The sequence below is a fragment of the Erinaceus europaeus genome, chromosome 5 (assembly GCF_950295315.1).
Source record: "Erinaceus europaeus chromosome 5, mEriEur2.1, whole genome shotgun sequence".
NCBI classification, from domain to species: domain Eukaryota; kingdom Metazoa; phylum Chordata; class Mammalia; order Eulipotyphla; family Erinaceidae; genus Erinaceus; species Erinaceus europaeus.
This window is the reverse complement of record NC_080166.1, coordinates 15,109,229-15,130,981: the sequence shown is the minus strand read 5'-3', so window position 1 is coordinate 15,130,981 and position 21,753 is coordinate 15,109,229. Positions and strand designations below refer to the sequence as shown.

General features: G+C 45.7%; 1 protein-coding gene and 1 long non-coding RNA gene across 4 annotated transcripts in view; one reads left to right on the top strand and one right to left on the bottom strand.

Annotated features, from left to right (window-relative positions):
- Window positions 1-20,462, top strand: part of FBXL7 (F-box and leucine rich repeat protein 7) — a 418,405-nt gene extending 397,943 nt beyond the window's left edge. For all 3 annotated transcript variants that reach the window (XM_060191160.1, XM_060191161.1, XM_060191162.1), the window contains 2 exons: window positions 13,002-13,628; window positions 18,985-20,462. In XM_060191160.1, coding sequence (XP_060047143.1) covers window positions 13,002-13,628; window positions 18,985-19,721 — 1,364 coding nt within the window. In that variant the 3' untranslated portion in view covers window positions 19,722-20,462. The remainder of the gene's footprint in view (window positions 1-13,001; window positions 13,629-18,984) is intronic.
- Window positions 20,463-21,207: 745 nt separating this feature from the next.
- The window catches only part of LOC132538590 (uncharacterized), a 313,644-nt gene continuing 313,098 nt past the window's right edge, over window positions 21,208-21,753 (bottom strand). Inside the window, exon 2 of the long non-coding RNA XR_009549930.1 lies at window positions 21,208-21,374. This is a non-coding gene — a long non-coding RNA (uncharacterized LOC132538590). The remainder of the gene's footprint in view (window positions 21,375-21,753) is intronic.

Below are 21,753 nucleotides of genomic sequence, written 5' to 3'. Positions count from 1 at the left end.
TCTTTTGCATATTAAAAGAAGTTGTAAATAATCTACACTACAGTGGAACAAACATATTGTCAATGATTAAGGAAGTTTAAGAATTTGCTCTGTTTTGGTAACATCCTGATTAATCAATGTGCTTTTTCACGTTTGTAAACTTGTTCTCACTTAAAAGTTGAATTTCTTTATGTATTTGCTGTAAACAGACCATGTAGAAGCTTCTTCTCTAAGACCTAAACTCAATACTACAGTATCACTGCATTTTCAAAGATGCAGAGGTTGGAATTCTCTAACTGTTCATGGGCCAATACTGTGCAAGTGTTATCTGACAACTGGAGATAGAAAACGGTTAAGAAGGCCATGCAAAGTCCAACTTGAATGATGAAAAATATAGATTGCAAGTTTCTTGGTGAAAATCTACATGTCTCATCTCTTCAAGACAAAGACTTGTTCCTTGCCCAAATTTTGCAAAGCTATTGGTGAGTTCTCTGGAGAACAGTGAATAAATATTACTGTCTTTCCTGCATTGTAAAGAAAAAGTCAGCTCTGATTATATCAATGGAATGGATGTGTGAATCAATTCTGGAAAGAGATAAAAAGAAAAAAAAGGAAAATTCTGTTCCATCTTAGACATCTAAACTTAAATAGAGCCATTCCGACACCCCTGGCCAATGCCAAAGTGTTATTCTATTTTTTAAAACAATTATGAGTTTTCATGTTTGATGGTTATTAGGAGTAAGAAGAGGCGTGCCTAATTCCTAATAGCAGATATGCAAACTGCATCAAGAATTTGGCTCAGGGATACTTATGTCATGTGTGCTGTATGTGACTGTGATTGTTTTTTATTTTTATTTTTGTATGTGTGTCTTTTTGAATATCCTCTTAGTCAACTCATATTAAATGAAGTGTGGGTATGACCTCAGTCTAAATTAGGTGAAGGAAAAAAAAAGGCCTAAAATTTGAAACGTTGATCAAACACTGGTGTGTGCCAACTTCTTCAACCTGAAACATCTGGTTCCTCCAGGTTGTTTCTATAAATATGTTCAACAACAGCCAAGAGGAGACTGAGAGAAGGGTGTAAGACCAAGTAGAGAACATTCCTGGTGGTGCATTGGTTGAATAGTTTCTGAGTGGTGGGATCTAGGTGAGACTCTGAATGGGCACACAGATGAAGGAGACAAGTCCTCCCTTGCAGGTGCACATAGTGGAGAGACATTGTATGCAGAGGACTGTGTGTCCAATTACATCTGGATATATATTTTAATTTGGGGCTGGAGAGACAGCTTAGTGGTTCTGCAAAAAGTCTTTCATGCCTGAGGCTCTAAAGTCCCAATCAGAAATGCTTAAAACCAGAAGCTGGTGTCGGCACACCTGGTTAAGAGCACACAGTCTGAAATGCAAGGACCCACATTTGAGCCCCTGCTCCCCACTCACAGGGTAGATGCTTCATGAGCAGTGAAACAGGTCTGCAGGTGACTATCTTTCTCTCCTCCCTCTCTATCACCCTATCTCCTCTCAATTTCTCTCTGTCCTATGGGATGGAAAGGAGGGGGGATGGGGAATCCAGAAGCAATGGATTTGGATTTCTAGTGCTGGCACTGAGCACCAATGACTGGAGGCAAAAAAAAAAAAAAAAAAAAAAAAGGAGGGGAGGGGAGGGGAGGGAAGGGAAGGGAAGGGAAGGGAAGCTAAAAGTCCTTAGAACTGACATCCTACCTGGAACTTGAACAACAACTAAGGATCCACAAGTTAGTAAAAGTAGACCTTTTAGATCAGGCTGCCAACAGGTACCCTGAGGTATGAATTGGGGTGAGGGGGGAATTCTCTCCTTGCTCTGAAAAAATGGATTTATTATTCTTAAAAGAGCCATAAGCATGTAATAGAAAAAGATAGAAGGAAAAAAAAATCAGTGTTTTGGGATTGATTTAGCAAGGCCTTCCAATCCTGGTAACTGAAAGTTGTTGATTCAGAATCTGACATCAAGGTGTTGTTAGGTGATAATCTTTTTTTTTTCTCCTTTTAATGAATGCTTTTATTTATTTATTTATTTATTTACTTATTCCTTCATTCCTTCATTTTTGTTTGTTTTACTTTTATGAGATTCCCAGCCAGAAGACAAGATACTGAGGAAGAAGAATGAAGGGTGAGCCCTTGGGCATCACCAAAATGTATCTGGCACTGTTTATGGGAAGATAGGGACCAGAGAGGGCGATGAACACCTAGCTTTACCGGGACTCAGAACTTTTGTGACTAGGAACCTTTGTTTTGTCCCCTCATTGAGAAGGAAAAGAATTTGGATGGCACCTGAGGAAGGAAGCCTTATTTCCATCTAGGGAAAAAAGGGGGGAAGGGAAGGACACCTAGAAGTTGCAATAGGTTTAGAAGTCGCTTAGAAAGGAAGTGAAAGCAGAGTGTTAGAAGTACATAAAAGACCAGCTTCACCACTATTTGGGGCCTCTCTGGATGCCCATGTGTCATCCTGTATGCGTGCTTTCATTTTTCCTGGATACAAGTTTGAAGTTTCTGAAAATACGATCTCCTATACAATTCTTTGGAAATGAGGCCACAGCAAACTAGACACTATGGGAGAGAGTCTCCTTAGCCTCCCCACCCTTCAACAGTGCACCATAGAAAGAATTGAGCTGGGACCTGGGGGTAGCACAGCAGGTTAAGTGCACATGGCGTGAAGCGCAAAGACCAGTGTAAGGATTCTGGTACGAGCCCTGGCTCCCCACCTACAGGGCAGTTGCTTCACAAGTAGTGAAGCAAGTCTGCAGGCATCTTTATTTCTCTCCCCCTCTCTGTCTTCCCCTCCTCTGTCGATTTCTCTCTGTCCTATCCAGCAATAAGAACAACAATAACAACAACAACAATGATGATAAACAACAAGGGCAACAAAAAAGAGAAGAAATAGCCTCTAGGAGCTGTGAATTCGTAGTGCAGGCACAAGCCCCAGTGATAACCCTGGAGGCAAAAAAAAAAAGAGCAGTTGGCAAGTAGGAAGGAGCAAAGAATGCAAAAGAGAATTGGGGGGAGTGTGGGTGGTGGCACACCTGGTTGAGCACTCATGTTAGAAAGCACAAGGACTCAGGTACAAAATCCTGGTCCCCACCTTCAGGGGGTAGCTTTTCAAGTGGTGAAGCAGTGCTGCAGGTGTCTCTCTGTCTCTCTAGCTCCCCCTTCCCTCTTGATTTCTGACTTTATCTAATAAAAAATTAAGATTATATTTTTAAATGTTTTATTATATTTATTGCATAGAGATTGTCAGAAAGAGAGAGAGATACATCTGCAGCATTGCTTTACCACTTGCAAAGCTTTTCCCTTGTAGGTGAGGACCAGGGGCTCCAACCTGGGTCCTTGCACATTGTAACATGTGCACTCTGCCAGGTGCACCACCTCAGGGCCCCAAGATTATATTTTTAAAAAAGACTTGAGTGGCAAAAACTAAGGAGAAAATTGAAGGATAAAGCAGCTCACCATGTTAAAAAAGGACGTTATTAAATCAGTGAGGCGAGGAGCTTTCACAACTACAATATTCTTTTACTCACATATGTGCAATGGTCGTTTTTTATTCACCAAGAATCAAAGCAATATGAATTTTTTGTTCACACTTCCCCATCCATGGCTGGACATGACAGATATTTCAAAGGTTTATGTAGACGAATGGTAGGGACTTTATAAAGGTGGGACCACACCAGGGAATGCAAAATAATGTGTGCCTAAGACAGAACTCCACAGCAGGAAGAAAGGCTTAGGGGTTCCCCCTCTAAAGACTTCTGCAGAGGCTGTGAAATAGCTCACGTGGACAGCATCCTGCCTCGCCATGTGTGGAACCCAAGTTCAAGCCTGGTCCCCACTGCACTGAAGAAAGATTTGGCGTTCTGCTTTCTTTCACACTCTACTTTTGCCTTCTCTGTCTCTGTTTTTCTTTTCCTTTTTTTTTTTTATACTTTGACTAATAACAGTATCATTCTTCATAGACTCATCCTAAGAGTTCCATGAAGTGGGTGCAGTCTTAGTTTACAAAAAAGAGAGACTTGATGGCTCATGAAGTCTCAGTGACTTCGTTCATCAACTATCCTAGTTACACAGAGCAAAGCACAGACGCCAAGTTCACCTGACTTACTTCCCTGTTCTTCTGCCTTAAAACACTTCCCAATTTTAAGATATTTCCAAGTACTGTTAAGAATTTTGCCATTTCTACTGGCCATCTGGACTAGTATTCACTTAATGTTTTTGTTTTAAAGTATACTGAAGTTGTTCTTTGAAACCCAGATATGTCCTTACTCAGAAAGCCAGTATCACTTGCCACAAACACGCGATGACTTTTGGATGAGAAATTATTAAATAATAAACAAAAAATGAACAGAAAACAAGGCTGTAAGATGTAACTAAATGCTAACTAAATATTACTTACTGTCAATGACTTTTAGCTTCAGACCTGCTTTATTATTTTTTTAAAGGAATACCAGCAAGTGTTTCTTGAGATTCTGAAAGCATACTCAATCAAAAAGAGAATACATGTCCTGGTCTTTTTGAGAAGGGTACCTCCTCTTCGAGTAGCAGCACTCTTTCTCAGGGTTGAAACTTCCTGCTTTTCATTACAGAATAAATAGTATAACATCATTATCACCTTATTATATATAAGAAAATAGACAATACTAAAAAGTCATTACTTCAACACAAAATGAAGTCCTTAAGAGACTAGTGAATCCAGGACGCGTTCATTTTGTTTCTGAGGTCATTTTACATTTCCTTGGACATCAATATCCCTCAACAGTTTTCCTTTGTATCTACTCTCTCTGCAGGCCAAATCAAACTGCACTGCATATTCCATTCCGAGAGGCTGTTGTGTGCATTGCATTGGTCTTAGGACAATGTGAGTGCCCCAGCAGGGTGACTGCTTCTTGGAAAGAAGTGCTTCTTAGAAGACCTACAGGGCAAAAGAGAATCCATGCTGAGTTCACTCCAAAGTCAGAAACAGGTTAACAAGGAGAAACCAATATTTACACATGAAGAACTAGGTATTGGGCTAGTCATAGACCCTGATATTGGATAAGCTTCATGTTCCTCTTTAAAAACTTCATTAACCCACCACAGTAACTCTACCCTTATGGGACTGATCCAGGTGGCTGATCAAAGCAGGCCTTTTGTTCTCAGACAGAAGTCTCAGCTATGACAGTCTGATCCTGGGTGTGTCACCTTCTGGTTGATATGCCCAACAAGAACCTTGGGGTTCCAAAAGTAATTCCCTTAAGGTAAAAAAAAAAAAAAAGAGCAAGATTCACTTTGTCTAAATCAGTTTCCACTTTCCAACTACCAATCCCTTGAATAAGCTCAGGGTGTGTGTATACCACGTGGAGCTATTAAAAGAAAATATTTGGAAATAAAACAAGAAGAAAAAAAGAGCCCTCTGTATTTCTTCTTTCACTAGCAATGTTTTATAGATCTGTTTTCTTAAGCTTGAGCTAAAGCTAAGAAAAGAAACCTTGCTTTTTATGGCAAGAGTTCTTGAGCAGAAAGACAACAAACTTATAATGGAAAGCATCTTGCCCAAAGGTTTTGGTAATCAGAGGGTGCAGGGTGGGGGGAGGGGGTTTGTAAATTTTGACTTTGAAAGGCCAGTGTCATGGAACTAGGACTCTCTGAAGTGTAAGCGACTGTGGTTTGAAAATAAGGACCTGTACAAACCAGTCAGAGATGTAGTCAGAAGAAAATGTGACTGCTGAGAATGTGTGTGGAGCTGCTTTGGATATTTTCGATGCTGTAGTATAATTACTATAGATGCAAAATTTCCAGCAATGTTTAAGCTATGAGGGAAAAAAGTGTTCATGTTCTCCCCGCCCTCCCTACCCCCAGAGAAAAACAGCTATGTTTTTGGCATTCTTTGCATAGCTAGAGTGTCTTAACGCTATAAAACATACTATTCTCACATAATTACCTACTAGAAAATATTTAAAATTTACATGATTATTAACACATTCCTAGGCTTTAGAGAATTCACTTTCTCTTTTTAGTCAGCAGATGAGAAATTGTCAATAACAAGTGTGATCATATTTATTTGACCTGGGATCTCCATTATATCCAAGATTACAATCATTTTCAGAAAATTCAAAAGCTGACTGGGAAGACTGTTTAGTCCAAATTATTTGGGAGGGGGGGGCAGAACTTGGGGCCCAGTTCTCCACATATTTAAAGGTTTGTCACACATAAGCTCAATAAAGAATTGAGGAGAAAGCATGATTTTCAGGAATTTCAAACTTTATTCAGGAAAACTGAGAACACCCACATGTTGGTGCACATGCTGGCAGAGAGAGAGAGACAGAGACAGAGAGAGAGAGAGATCCTGAGAGCCCTTATTCACATGATGGCAGGCCCAGTAGGCAGAGAGCCATGCCCATAAGTATAGCTTATGAACATCTAAGCCCCACCTTCACCTCCTTTCTAAGCCACACCCACACCTGTTCCCACTCCCATTTCCTGTGCAACAGTTTCCTTCCCCCAGGCACATAATGTGTTTGGGGAACAAGTGTTCTGGCATGGTGCAGTAGTTTCTGTGTCCCCCTAGGTACTCCTTTCAGACCTCAACAAAATGTCTTCCCTTACTGTATTTGCATGCCCAAGGCTCCAGAAACTCCAAGCTCAGTCCTCAGCACCACCCTATGCCAGAGCTAAACGGTGCTTTGGTTTCTGACTCTCCATCTTTCATAAAAATCAACCAATCAATATTTTAAATAGAAAATGGAACTTGATTAGACTTAGACATTTCATTCTGGCATCATCCTGGATTTTGGTGTGAGGGTGACAATTTCAACAGTTAATTTCTCCACCCATAAAGGATTCTATCTTGGGGAAGCATTTTAAGGCACTGTAGTGCAGAAAGTGGACCAGGATCACTTCCTTTATAATCTAGCTAAGTGCAAAACACCTCATTTCCCCCACCCCACTGGGTGCTCATGCAGAAGTAACAGTGTGTCTTAAGAGATTCAGTGAAGGAATGAGGCATTACATTATTTTCTGCCTTTAAATATTTAATCCAGGAATCTGCAACAGCCCACACACTGATTTATTTTATTTTATTTTTTAAAATCCTTCTATTCTCTCCATTTATTTATTGGACAGAGACAGCCAGAAATTGAGAGGGAAGGGGATGAAAAAGAGGGAGAGACCCAGAGAGACACCTGCAGCCCTGCTTCACCATTCGTGAAACATTTTTTCCTGCAGGTGGGGGCCGGGGGCTAGAACCTGGGTCCTTGCGCACTGTAACATGTGCACTCAAGTGTGCTGCCACCCGGGCCTTCTTTATTTTTTTATTAATGATTTAATATAGGTTACAGAACTGTGAGGTAATAGGGGTACAATTCCACACCATCCCCACTACCAGAGTTCTGTGTCCCCCTCCATTCCATTGGAAAGTGCAGTAGTTCTCCCAAGGTCACAGATATGGGTTGACTTTATATCTATCACTCTCTGCATATGTGTTGTTTTTTACTATCATGCCTTAACTTCCTTTCTAAGTCACACCTAAACCTACTTACTACTTCTGAGCATCCTTCCTTTTTTTCTACTTTTCTCTCATATCAGAGAGAAAGTCCCTGACCTGCTCTGGTGTTTTCCAGATTCACCTCCCTTTCAGTGATGGTATGAACAAGATTCCTGGTGGCAGAAGCTTCAGGTTCTGGTGGAAGTGGGGTTTAGAGCCCTCTGGTCATCTTCTCCTTTTGTTTATCTTTCTGGGAGTATGAGCCAAATTTTTGAGGGGTGCAGAAGGTGGGTGTTCTAACTTTGGTAATTGCTTCTCCACTGGACATAGCCACTGGCAGGTCGATCCATACCCCCAGCCTGTCTCTGTTTTTCCCCAGTAGGGTTGGGCTCTAGAGAAGTGAGGGTTCAGGACACATTGGTGAGGTCCTTTGCCAATGTCTGTCCTGATTTACCCCTTGTAGTCCTTTTAGTCAGCAGAATGCAGTGTCATATGTTTGGGGGCTGTTTGTTTTTCTGCCCTCTTCTAATCTTTTGAATATATCATAGCTTTTCAATATTATTCAGTGATACAGTCAGTGTGTCTAGTGTAATGTAGCTTTCATTTAAATAATTTAATTATTTGATGGTATGAATTGTACATCCCACTGCAGAATCTTTTCAGATTTTTCCATACTGGGAGGGCCAGGTGTGGCACACTTGGTTGAGTGCACACTTTATTAAGCAAAAGGACCTGGGTTCAAGGCTCTGCTCCCTACCTAAAGGGGGATGCTTCTTGAGAAGTAAAGCAAGTCTGCAGGTGTCTCTCTTTCTCTCTCCTTCTCTATCTCGTCTTCCCTTCTCAATTTCTCTCTGTTCTACCAAATAATAAAAATAGGGAGAAAGAGAGAAAGGAAGAAAGAAAGATTAAAAAAAAAAAAAAAAAAGCAAAAGAAGGCCACCAGGAGTGAATTCGTAGTACTGGCACTGAGCTCCAGCAATAACCCTGGAGACAATAAAAATAAATAAGTTAAAGGGGGCAGATGGTAGTGCAGTGGATTAAGTGCAGATGGCATGAAGCACAAGGACCTGAATAAGGATCCTGGTTTGAGCCTCTGGCTCCCCACATGCAAGTGAATCACTTCACCGGTAGTGAAGCAGGTCTGCAGGTGTCTGTCTTTCTCTCCCCCTCTCTGTCTTCCTCTCCTCTCTCCATTTCTCTCTGTCCTATCCAACAACAGCAACAGCAATGGCAACAATGACAACAACAACAATAAGGGGAAAATAGCCTACAGGAGCAGTGGATTTGTAGTGCAGGCACTGAGCCCCAGCGATAACCCTAGAGGCAAAATAAATAAATAAGTTAAAAAGGTAAGATCCTTCCATTCTCTTTTCATGACGCATACATGTTCTTCTTTCTTAGTCTTACATATTCATAACGGCAACCTTACTTCCCAGCCTTGTATTTGAAATTAACCAGAGAAGTCCTTCTTGTGGGTTTTATATTTTTTCCCACTTGTTTTTGTGTGTCTACCCCTCTATTCTCTCGCCTGTCTTTATGCACAGTAGTTCACTGGATCCACCTTGAATAGATCCCATGAATAACTTACATACTTGTTTATGAAAGTTTGTTCAATCTTGAAAGTTTAAAACACACACACACACACACACACACACACACACGTTTTATGTCCTGGGAAGCCATCTTGGAAATATATTATACATGTAAAAACATGTAATAACACAAAACAAAGTGACCGTGTCCTGGCTAAAGTCGTCATCTATTTTCCTAGTGTAAGAGCCCGTGGTGCAGTGCTGCAGGTCTCTCTCTGTCTCTCTATCTCTCCACCTTCCCCTTCTCTCTCAATTTCTCTCTGTCTCTAACCAATATAAATAAAATTAAATAATTTTTTAAAAGAATCAAGGCATAATATAAAAAAAGAAATGGAAAAGGAAGAGAATGTAAAAGTAGGGAAGGAGATTATAAAGTATTAGGTAATCTGAATATGTTCCCACAACTGGGAATATGGAAGTGACCAAATGAGTCAGAAATGGACACAAGCTCAAAGAGGCCATTGCCACCCTCCCACATCCACTGTAAGTGGATATTATCCTCAGAAGTCATAGACTTTTGCAGAGAACACTGGACTGTCTTTTTTTCTTTTCTTGCCTCCAGGGTTATCACTGGGGCTTGGTGTCGGTACTTTGAACCCACTGCTCCTAGGGGACATCTTTTCCATTTTTGTTAAATAGAACAAAGAAATTTTGAGAGAGAAGAGGGAGCCAGAGAGCCAGAAAGAAAGATAGACACCTGCAGACCTGCTTCACCACTCATGAAATAAATCCCTACAGGTTGGAAGAGGGGTTTATTTCATCAACATCCTTGCATGGGTCCTTGGCTTCATACTATGTGCTCTTAACCAGGTGCACCACTGCCTGGCCCCCTGGACTGTCTTCCTCAAGATGAGTAGAACCAAGACAGGCAAAAGAGTGATTTCAGGACCCTCGCTCCTGCCAGGATGACAGAGCTGAGAGCCCAAGCCTGGTCTCTCATTCACACACACCTCAGCTAAACCCTGACCTCAAAGGGGAATTTTCCAAGTACATGATGTGGAGAAGGTTATTGCTAAGGTAGCTGAAAAAGCATTTTTGAAATTCTTAATTGATTTCCATTTCAAATTTTCCTTAGAAAGTTTCTGTGTATCTGAGCTGACGAGAAGAGATAGGAATACATATATCTTCTTTTAATGAATGATGGAAAATGCAGCTATGTACACCCCCATCCCCCACTTGGATGAACTGAATAGTGCATACTGAGCTAGAAAATGTCATCATTATTACTTAAAAAAAAAAAACATCAAAGTGTTTCCACTCAACTCAATATGTTTGTACACTGACTTTGTACCAGGCACCTTATCAGGGAGTGACAGTACTGAGATGAGAAAAGAAACAGTCTGAATAAAATAAGAATAATTAGGGAATCCTTGGATTCCTCATAGACACGATGGGCCTGCACCTCTAATAGATCCCTCTCTCCATCATCACTGGCTACTTCCATCAGGAACACAGTCATAAGTCCTTGTGTGGGCCTCTCCAGGACTTCATCCTCCACAGAAACTAGCATTGGTAGGGACTACCCCACTCCCCAAAGGAAGGCTGGGTCTTCCGACTTTACTGCTCGAGGAAGACTGGTCCAGAAACAAGTGCAGCCTAGAATCTTCCCAGCTATGTCCATGGACTGCGAGCTCAGACTAACAGGGACTTGGAGGTTATCCAGGTTCCTGGGCTAAATCTAAGTTTATATGGCCCCTGGGTCAGACTGATATGGAAACAGCTATTTGTATTTATATATTTTCTTCGAGTTTGGGAGCTTCTCTGTGCCATAACCTGGCTTTCTTGTTCTATTTTTAACACACACACCATCTTCTCAGGCAACATTTCTAGTTCACCTCCATGCCAGCTATCAAGCCCAAGCAAAGATTACTAAAGTCATGGGCCCCAAGGAACATACCTAAATTAGAGAGGGGGGGGGGAAGAGGGAAAGATGTGTGTGTGTGTGTGTGTGTGTGTGTGTGTGTGTGTGTGTGTGGTAGAGACAGAGACAGAGAGGGAGGAGGGAAAGATGGGGGGAGTGTGTGTGTGAAGCCTTAATATATCTGGGCCAGGTGGTGGCGCACCTGGTTAAGTGCACACATTACAGTGTGGAAGGACCCATGTTCAAGCCCGTGGTCCCCACCTGCAGGGGAAGGTTTCACAAGTAGTGAAGCAGGGCTGCAGGTGTCACTCTGCCTCTTTCCCTCTTTATCTCCCCTTCCTCCATCTCTAATAATATATATACATATATATACACGCACACACACACACACACACACACACACACACACATATCAGGACCATGTACTAAGTGTGTATGTGAATTTCACTGCTCTTGTACTATGCGATACTGGGTATCAAACCTGGCTTGTGCTTAAGGCAGAATGTATGCCTTACCAGTATGCTACTTCTCTGGCCAAATGTGTGTGTGTGCGTAGCCTTTTATTGACTAAAGCTTCATAAGTTGGCATATATATATATTCACAAACATGCATATATGTATATTTGTGTGTATAAATGTACAAGTGTATTTAGAGATTAAGTATTTCTTTAAATCCATACATCTACATTACAAAATACGAACTGTATGTATGATCTATAAATATATTCAGAGAGGCTACATTTGCAGTAGGGAGAATATAAAGTGGGCACACTTCCTGAAGTAGTTTTCTAAAAGCTTCCTAATTCCCCAATAGACTTTAAAAAATTAAAACCCATTGATGTCTCTACTTCCAGTGAACAGAATGATACTCAGATAGTTCACATGTAAAAGGGTGAGGTTGTCCAAAGGGGGAGGGAGGGAGAAAGATTGTCAGATACTCAGGGTTGGGAAATATGGACATACTGACCCAGGGAAGACACAGAGTGGCCTTCCAGACAGATGCTGGCATCAGAAGATAGGGGACTAAATACTAGGGACAGTTTCCTCTGAGCAGTGTCTCCTGCTACTGAAACCCATTTCCCATCATTTACACTTGAAGCATCCTCACCCCCTAATGAAAATGGAATTCAGGGTGTGTTTACAATCCCAGAACAGAAGCAACGAAGCTTTGCAAGTGGCATCCATTCCATTCTTAGAGTTCAGAGGGCGGCCAGCTCTGGCCCTAGGGACCAATCCAGCTGGGCTGTTTTCATGAAACAAGTGGGAGTGAATGGAGCCAGCCTGTGCCTTTATGGATGTTCATAGGAGCTTTTGCAACTGCATTGCAAAGGGGAGCAATTGCAGTGGGGACAGGGCCGTCCATCCGGTCTGCCAGGCCTCAAAAACAGTTCCTGATGATGCCCCAGGAAAGGGGACTTGGGGGAAGAGCTCGGGGCTTGCAAGCATGAGGTTCTGAGTTCAGATCCCCAGAACTGATCATGCCGTGGTAATTCGTTCTCTCTCATGAAGAATTGTATCCTTCTCAGAAGAGCATTACCCTGGTCCATTCGGAGGGCTGCATGCAAGGCCTCATGTCTGCATTCTTCGGAATGCTCTTGAGCTCTTCCACAGAGTCTCCTCTCTCGCTAGGAAGCAGAGGTGGGACCAGGTGGTGGCACACTCTGTAGCAGAGCGCACACTAACTTCACTAGTGGTGAAACAGTGCTGCAGGCGTCTCGCTCTCTCTGCCTTTCCCTCTCTACACCTGCCCCAGCTGGAAAGGCCTTCCTTAGGCACTCACTGTCTATCTGTCGATCCATCCTTTGCCAGACTCGGACCAATGAAACAAGAGATGGGGAAGGGAGAACAGGGATTAAGAGTCCCCCCTAAGCTTGTGGCCTCCTTCCCCAGCAAAAGGCCCTCCTTAGACACTCACTGTCTGTCTGTCCATCCTTTGCCAGACTCCAACCAGACCAATGCACCCACCCTGAAACAGAGATGGGGATGGGAGGGTGAGGAGATAAGATTCCCCCAAGCTTGTGGCCTCCTTCCCCAGCCGTAAGGGCCCTCCCTAAGCGCTGTCCGTCTGTCTGTCCCTTGCCAGACTCCGACCTGAGCATGCGCACGCTGAGCACACCCAGCCCCGCTCTCATCTGCCCGCCCAGCCTGATCCCGACAGCCTTCCAGAATGGCCGGGGCTCGTCCACCTCGTCGTCGTCCATCACCGGGGAGACCGTGGCGCTCGTGCACTCGCCGCCGCCCTCCGCCCGCCTACTACCGCCGCCCACGCTGAGCGGCCTGGGCCCTCGGGGCTGCCCGGAGCCCCCCGGCATCGAGCGGCTGCCCGACCCCTGCCTGGTGCGCATCTTCTCCTTCCTGCCCACCAACCAGCTGTGCCGCTGCGCGCGCGTGGGCCGCCGCTGGTACCACCTGGCCTGGGACCCGCGCCTCTGGAGGACCATCCGCCTTGCGGGGGACACGGTGCACGTGGACCGTGCGCTGCGGGTGCTCACCCGCCGCCTGTGCCAGGACACCCCCAACGTGTGCCTGCTGCTGGAGGCCGTGGTGCTCAGCGGCTGCCGGCGCCTCACGGACCGCGGGCTCTACACCATCGCGCAGTGCTGCCCCGAGCTGCGCAGGCTGGAGGTGGCCGGCTGCTACAACGTCTCCAACGAGGCCATCTTCGACGTCGTGTCCCTCTGTCCCAACCTGGAGCACCTGGACGTCTCAGGTACGCGCAGGCCCCGCGCCTGGGACGGGCGGGGGGGGGGGGTGGTGGCGAGTGGTGCCCCCGGGACATCCGCCTTTGGAGTGGGGCGGGGTGGGGCAGAGGGCTTCCTGATGACCATTAGAAGCTGGGAGGGCATGGGACTGCGATGGGCACACTCGGCTGAGCACATGTTACCGTGCACAAACACCCAGGTTGAAGGCCCTAGGCTCCACCTGCAGGGGGAAGCTTCCTGAGTGGTGGAGCAGTACTGCAAGTGACTCCCTCTCCTTACCTATATCCTTCTTCCCTCTCGATTTCTTTCTTTCTTTTATTTATTTAAAAAAAGGAGACATTAACAAAACCGTAGGGTAGGAGGGGTACAACTCCACACAGTTCCCACCACCAGAATTCCGTATCCCATCCCCTCCCCTCCCCTGATAGCTTTCCTATTCTTTATCCCTCTGGGAGTATGGACCCAAGGTCATTGTTGGTTGCAGAATGTAGAAGGTCTGGCTTCTGTAATTGCTTCCCTGCTGAACATGGGTGTTGACTGGTCGATCGGTACTCCCAGCCTGCCTCTCTCTTTCCCTAGTGGGGCAGGGCTCTGGGGGAAGCAGAGCTCCAGGACACATTGGTGGGGTTGTCTGTTCAGGGAAGTCTGGTCGGCATCATGCTGGCATCTGGAACCTGGTGGCTGAAAAGAGAGTTAATATACAAAGCCAAACAAATTGTTGACCAATCATGGACCTAAAGGCTGGAATAGTGCTTCATCTACACTTCCCTCTCTATTTCTTTCTCTATCCAGAAAAAGAGAGAAAGAATGGAAGGAAGGAAGGGAGGGAGGAGGGGCTGGGTGGCGGCACAGTTGGTTGAATGCACATGATGGTGTGCAAGGACTGCAGTTCAGGCTCCGAGTTTGCTCCTGCAGGGAGGAAGCTTCATGGGTGGTGGAGCAGTGCTGCAACTGTTTCTGTCTCCCTCTCAGTCTCTCTGCCCTTCTTTGGTTTTTCTCTCTATCTAATAAATCCCCCCCCCCCCGGGTTATTGCTGGGCTTGGTGCCTGCACCACAAATCCACTGCTCCTTTTCGTTTTACCCTTTTTGTTGCCCTTGTTGTTTTGTCATTGTTGTGGTTATTACCATTGTTGTTATTGGGAGTCTGCGGTAGCTCAGCGGGTTAAGCTCACATGGCATCAAGTGCAGCGACTGGCACAAAGATCCAGGTTTGAGCCCCAGCTCCCCACCTGCAGGGGAGTCACTTCACAGGTGGTGAAGCAGGTCTGCAGGTGTCTGTCTTTCTCTCCCCTTGTCTGTCTTCCCCTCCTCTCTTCATTTCTCTCTGTCCTGTCCAACAACTACATCAATAATAACAATATAACTACAACAATAAAACAACAAGGGAGACAAAAGGAAGTATATATATATATATATATATATATATATATTTCTGTGATTGATGTCGTCATTGTTGGATAGGACAGAGAGAAATGGAGAGAGGAGGGGAAGACAGAGAGGGGGAGAGAAAGACAGACACCTGCAGACCTGCTTCACTGCCTGTGAAGCGACCCCCCTGCAGATGGGGAGCTGGGAACTGGAACCGGGATCCTTACGCCGGTCCTTGCACTTTGCGACAAGTACACTAACCCACTGCGCTACTGCCCGGCCCCCATCCCTTGAATTTTAAAAAGAGGAGGGGAGGCTGGGTGGCTGTGCACCTGACTGAGCACACACATCACAGTGTTCATGGACTTAAGTTCAAGCCCCCAGCCCCCAGCCTTAAGGGGGAATCTTTGGGCCTTAAGGGGGAATCCTTATGAGTGGTGGAGCAGGTCTGCACGTCTGTCTCTTTTCTGTCTCCCTCTCTATCTGCCCCTTCCCTCTCAATTTCTCTCTGTCTTTATCTAAACTAACTAAATAAAATTAAAGTAGTTGAAGGAAGCTGGCAAAATATTTCACTCACATAACGCACTCCTTTGCCATACCTGCCACCCAGCTTGGAACCATGCTCTGTGTCACTGAAGCCACACACCGACTGAGGTGGCAGAAGGAAGGCACCTGTCTTTGGAACTGCGGGTAAAAATTAGAGAAGAGCATTGAAGGATGTCATTGAAGGATGCTTATGTGCTGTGGTGCCCTCCTTTCTCTCTCCATGCTTTTCTGTCTCTGTCCATATGAAAAAAAGAAAGAAAAAAAAAAGAGGTGTCCCAGAGCAATGAAGCCTCAAAGACAGAGAGAGAAACAAAGGATGAGTAGGAGGTAGACTGGTTTATTCAGACCAGCTCTGTCTTTGTCACTGTGACCCTGCAGGTCAGAGACCTCCTTTTTTTTTTTTTTCACCAGGTAATATCCCTTTCTACACAAAAGGTGACTCAGCAGTAGAGCTCTGAGTTCCATCGTCGCCACTCATAATATGCCACAGAGGTGCACTGGCCTCTTTCCCTCTCCCTCTCATAAATAAACAAAAATTCATTTTACAAAGGCTCAAAATAAAATGCCGCCTGCTAGGGCCAGTGCTAGTGATGCGGGATCGCAGAAGACCACTTAGAGAGTGGGGGGGGGGGGGCGCGTGCTTTGTGTCTGACTGAGGACCTGGAGGCGACTCCACTGAATGTGCCCCCTACAGCAGGGGACAAATAACCAAGCACCCCTCGCCCTTAAGGGGCAGATCCTATTTATTGGCAGGTTTTACAGTGCACCAAGAAATAGCATAAGGGTTCTGTAAAAAGCTTCCATGCTTGAAGCTCTGAGTTCCAGGCTCAATCCCAGAGTTGAGCAATGTTCTGGTCTCTCTTTTTCCCCCTTTGTATCACTCTCTTTCATTAAAAATAAAGTAAATAAATATTTTTTAAAAAATCAAAAGTTCAGGGTTGTTACTGGAGGGAGCCCATTGGGGAAGGATGGGTGAGCACAGGGGTGGGACCAGCTGAAGCAGGAGGCAGCTGAGGGGCTGGACAGCCTGTGGTGGGTGATCTGCATCTTTCTTCTCAAAGACACATTGTAAGCTGGAACTGAATTGTATGCAATGCCTGCCTGAAATTCTTCAGCCAGGTGACACGTAACTTTTAGGCCTCATTATTCTCAGGACCTGAATTTGATTAAGAATTTCCTGGGCAGCCTGCCAGCAACTGGGAGGAAAGTCCTGGTTCGCAGGGTTAGGCTGACACTGGCAAAGTCTCAGCTGCCGTGCTGAGCAGCCAGGGCACAGACTGAGGAGGCAGAAGGAAGGCACCTGACTTTGGAACTGCGGGTGGAAATTAGAGCAGAGCAGAGAGGAACTGAGAAATAGATGGCTCTGCCCTGTAACAGACAGAGTGAAGTAGACACACAGTGATTTCAGTAGTGCCTGGCGACAGCACCTGGGCATTATTTATGTACTAAACACACACAGCCTTTTACTTTTTGACTGTTTTTTGTTAGTGGTTTAATAATGATTTACAAGACTGTAGGATAACAGGGGTACAATTCCATACAATTCCCAACACCAGAGTTCCATATCCCATACCCTCCATCAGAAGCTTCCCTCTATTTTTTTTTTTTTTTGCCTGGGGCTCGATGCCTGCACTACAAACCCACTGCTCTTGCAGCCACTCCCCACCCTCCCCCTTTATTGAATCAGACAGCGAGAAATTGAGAGGGGAGAGGAAGATAGAGAGGGAGAGAGACAGAGGGACATATTTCTCCAAGCATAACTTTGTACACATCATAATTGAGTGCTAGTAAAAGGCATTATACTTCAGTGGACGACAGCTTTGCAGTGCAACAATCAAGCCAGGGTCACAATCCTGGGGACAGGTAAATAAATGGTGGAAGTTATATTTACCTATCTGTTCTGCTTACCAAATTTCTCTCCCCCACCACACCTCTCTCTCTCTCCCTCTCAAAACAGTCAGCAAGATAGCTCACATGGGTAGTGCTGTAGCTTGTTGGGGTGAGACCCAGCTTTGAGCCTGGCCCCACCTCAGTGAGGGAAACTTCCAGTGCTGTGGGGCACTTCTCTGTCTGTCTCTGCCTTTCTGTCTGGAAAAGAAGAAAGAAAGAAAGAAAGAAAGAAAGAAAGAAAGAAAGGAAGGAAGGAAGGAAGGAAGGAAGGAAGGAAGAAAGAAAGGGTCTGCCTGTAGCAGTGAAGCCCTGAAGATGACTAGATAGATAAAATGAGGAGGTTGGATAGTGATGCAGCTGGTTAAGCACTCACATTACCAAACATAAAGACCCAGGTTCAAGCCCCCAGTCCCCAGCTGTAGGGGGGCATCTTCATGAGCAGTGAAGCAGGTCTGAAAGTGTCTCTCTCTCTCTTTCTCTCTCTCTCTAAATTATTCTATTTATTTATTGGATAGAGACAACCAGAAATCAAGAGGAAAGGGGTGATAGAAAGGGAAAGAGAGGGATCTGGGTGGTGGGTGGACACTGGGTTAAGCACACATAGTGTGAAGCACAAGGACACCCCCCCCTTAAGGATCCTGGTTCGGGCCGGCCCCCACCTCCTCACCTTCAGAGGGGTCACTTCACAAGCAGTGAAGCAGGTCTGCAGGTGTCTCTCTGTCTCCCTACCTGCCTATCTTCCCCTCCCCTCTCAATTTATCTCTGCCTTATCAAAAAAAAAAAATGGCCACAGGAGCAATGGATTTGTTATGCAGGCAGGGAGCCCCAGCGATAACCCTGGAGGCAAAAGAGAGAGGAGAGAGGGAGAGAGACAGAGAGAGACCTGCAGTACTTTTTCACCACTTGGGAAGCTTTCCTTCTACAGGTGGGGATTTGGGACTTGAACCTGCATCCTTGTGTATTGTAACATGTGCACTCAACCAAGTGAGCCACCACCTGCCCCCCCACCTCCCCTCACCTCTCAAATTTTCTCTGTATCCAAAATAAATATAGATGTGTGTATATACATATACATATACATATACATATACATATACATATACATATACATATACATATACATATACATATACATATACATATACATATATATAAACTAAAAAGAAAAGGGAGAGGCAGGTGGTGGCATACCTGGTTGGACACACTTGTTACCAGGAGCAAGGCCCCAGGTTCAAGTCCTCAGTCCCCACCTGCAAAGGGAAAGCTTTATAAGCAGTGAAGCAAAGTTGCAGGTGTCTCTTCTCCTATTTCCTTCTCTACCTTTCCCCCTTCACTCTTGATTTCCCTCGGTCTCTACCCAATAAATAAGTAAATTCAATGAAATTAAGATAAATGGCCCTGGAGAACCCATTCCGACTGTGTTTCCTTCTCTGCAGGAGGAGAAAGAGGGACCAGAGTCCCCCTGGGTAAGTACCCAGCCCAGGTGGCTCTGAGTCCATGTTCTCTTCCTTGCTCTCACTCTCTCTCTCTGTGTGTCTCTTTCTCTCTCTTGCTCCCAGGCTGCTCCAAGGTCACCTGCATCAGCCTGACCCGCGAGGCCTCCATCAAACTGTCCCCCCTGCATGGCAAACAGATCTCCATCCGCTACCTGGACATGACAGACTGCTTCGTGCTGGAGGACGAGGGCCTGCACACCATCGCCGCACACTGCACGCAGCTCACCCACCTATACCTGCGGCGCTGCGTGCGCCTGACGGACGAGGGCCTGCGCTACCTGGTCATCTACTGCGGTGCCCTGCGGGAGCTGAGCGTGAGCGACTGCCGCTGCGTGAGCGACTTCGGCCTGCGGGAGATCGCCAAGCTGGAGGGCCGCCTGCGCTACCTGAGCATCGCGCACTGCGGCCGGGTCACCGACGTGGGGCTGCGCTACGTGGCCAAATACTGCGCCAAGCTGCGCTACCTGAACGCGCGGGGCTGCGAGGGCATCACGGACCACGGCCTGGAGTACCTGGCCAAGAGCTGCGCCAAGCTCAAGTCTCTGGACATCGGCAAATGCCCCCTGGTATCCGACGCCGGCCTCGAGTGCCTGGCCCTCAACTGCTTCAACCTCAAGAGGCTCAGCCTCAAGTCGTGCGAGAGCATCAGCGGCCAGGGCCTGCAGGTGGTGGCCGCCAACTGCTTCGACCTGCAGATGCTCAACGTGCAGGACTGCGACGTGTCGGTGGAGGCCCTGCGCTTCGTCAAGCGCCACTGTCGGCGCTGTGTCATCGAGCACACCAACCCCGCCTTCTGCTGAGCTGGGGCCCACCGGGGCCTGGCCTTCGGGTGCCAACGCCGCAGAGGGGTCCTGCTTCCCTTGTGTTTATTTTCCCTTTGCGTCTCTGAAAAGCAGCCTCTCCAAACTGCTCTTGTCTTCCAGGAATGATATTGGAAGCTCTTCCCCACAATTTTTTTTTTTTTCTGATCAGAAATTTTAAAAAGAGGGAGTGGAGGAAGGGGGAGACAGATTCAACTTTTTTTCCTTTCCTTTCCTTTCCTTTTTTTTTTTTCCATTGGGTCTTTGAAAGCGGTCACTGATAATCACTTTTGTCTTATAGGAACGATGCAGCTTGGAAAGTCTTCCCCAATTTTTTTATTATTATTATTTTTGCTGATCAGCAGAAATCAAAGAAAAAGGGGGGGATGGTGGCAGGGGTTGGGCAGACAGATTTCTAGGACAAAAAGTTTCTGTGTTTCTGTTTATGCAACCTACGTAGACTGCCTGCACACACACACACGGTGGCTCAGTCTCCTCGGGAGGGTCTTGCAAGCTAATCTTGTTTTTTTTGTACTAATTTCCTATAAGTGACAGAAGTCAAGGGGAAGAAGGGGGGAGGGGACAAAATTGTATGGCAGTCAAAAAAAATTTTTTTGACTATTCTATGGAGGTACCCACACCTATTCACTACCATTTCTGTTTTCCTGGAAGGTTCCAGCTTTTATCTTACTTTTCTTGAGTTCCTATGACAAAAAAAAAAAAAAAAACAAGGGAAAGAAAGGGGCAGGGATTGGTTTCTCTGATAGTGTTTTTGTTTTTTGTTTCTTGTTGAGAGACAGAGAAGGCAGAGAGAGAGACAGAGACCACAGAACCAAAGCTTCCTGCAGTGTGGTAGAAGCCAGGCTCGGACCTAAGTCTTGCACATAGCAGAGCTGTTTACTGTCCGAGTGAGCATTTTCACAGTGGTTGCATTTTTATTTTTTGTTTGGTTGGTTGGTTGCTTGGTTGGTTGGTCAGTTGGCTTTTAGCACGTCATTGGTAGAGTTTCTCTTCTCACACACGGTGGGCCTCTCCCAACCATGGCAGCTTGTTTGGAAACAGCCTTCCCGCTGTCCTTCAGTGGACATTCCCAGAATCCTCTGCCACCACCCCTCCCCCCCCACCTCTCCGCTCCAATTAATTAAGACAATACCCTTCTCTGGGGCTTGGTGGTCCTAAACTCCACTTTACCATCTGCCATGCAAACAGATTCTTGTGGATTTACTTGCCATAGTGCTACGGTATACAAAGCAGACTTTGTTGAGGGAATCACTTGGTTTAAACAGCCTGATGGAGACCCAAGTCACCCCCATCCCATTCCTTCATGAACCAGCCATGTGATGTGGGCATACTTGACCTATCTGGGCTCCCTCTTCTGGCTCTGACCCAGAAGCCAGCCAGCTGAGGACATAAACAGGTCTTGTGTCCACCTTGAAAATGAGAGAGGATAGAGGCCTCTATTCAAAGAAGCATCTTGTTTAAAAAAAAAAAAAAAGAAAGAAAGAGAAAAAAAATGAGAGCATCTGGCATCCTACCAACTGTTTAGATTCTGCGGGTACAGTTAGGAGACCTGGAAGAGGCAACACTGGGGTCCCCTGGGACCTTCACAGCTGGCAGGTTATGGCTGGTACCCTGATGTATGTTGGCATGTGACTTTCTTTTTTTTTTTTTATTTAAATAAGGAGACATTAACAAAACTGTAGGATAAGAAGGGTATAACTCCACACAGTTCCCACCGCCAGATCTCCATATCCCATCCCCTCCCCTGATAGCTTTCCTATTCTTTATCCCTCTGGGAGTGTGGACCCAAGGTCCTTGTGGGATGCAGAAGGTGCAAGGTCTGGCTTCTGTAATTGCTTCCCTGTTGAACATGGGCATTGACTGGTCGATCCATACTCCCAGCCTGCCTCTCTCTTTCCCTAGTGGGGAAGGACTCTGGGGAAGTGGAGCTCCAGGACACATTGGTGGGGTTGTCTGTCCAGAGAAGTCTGGTCGGCATCCTGCTAGCATCTGGAACCTGGTGGCTGAAAAG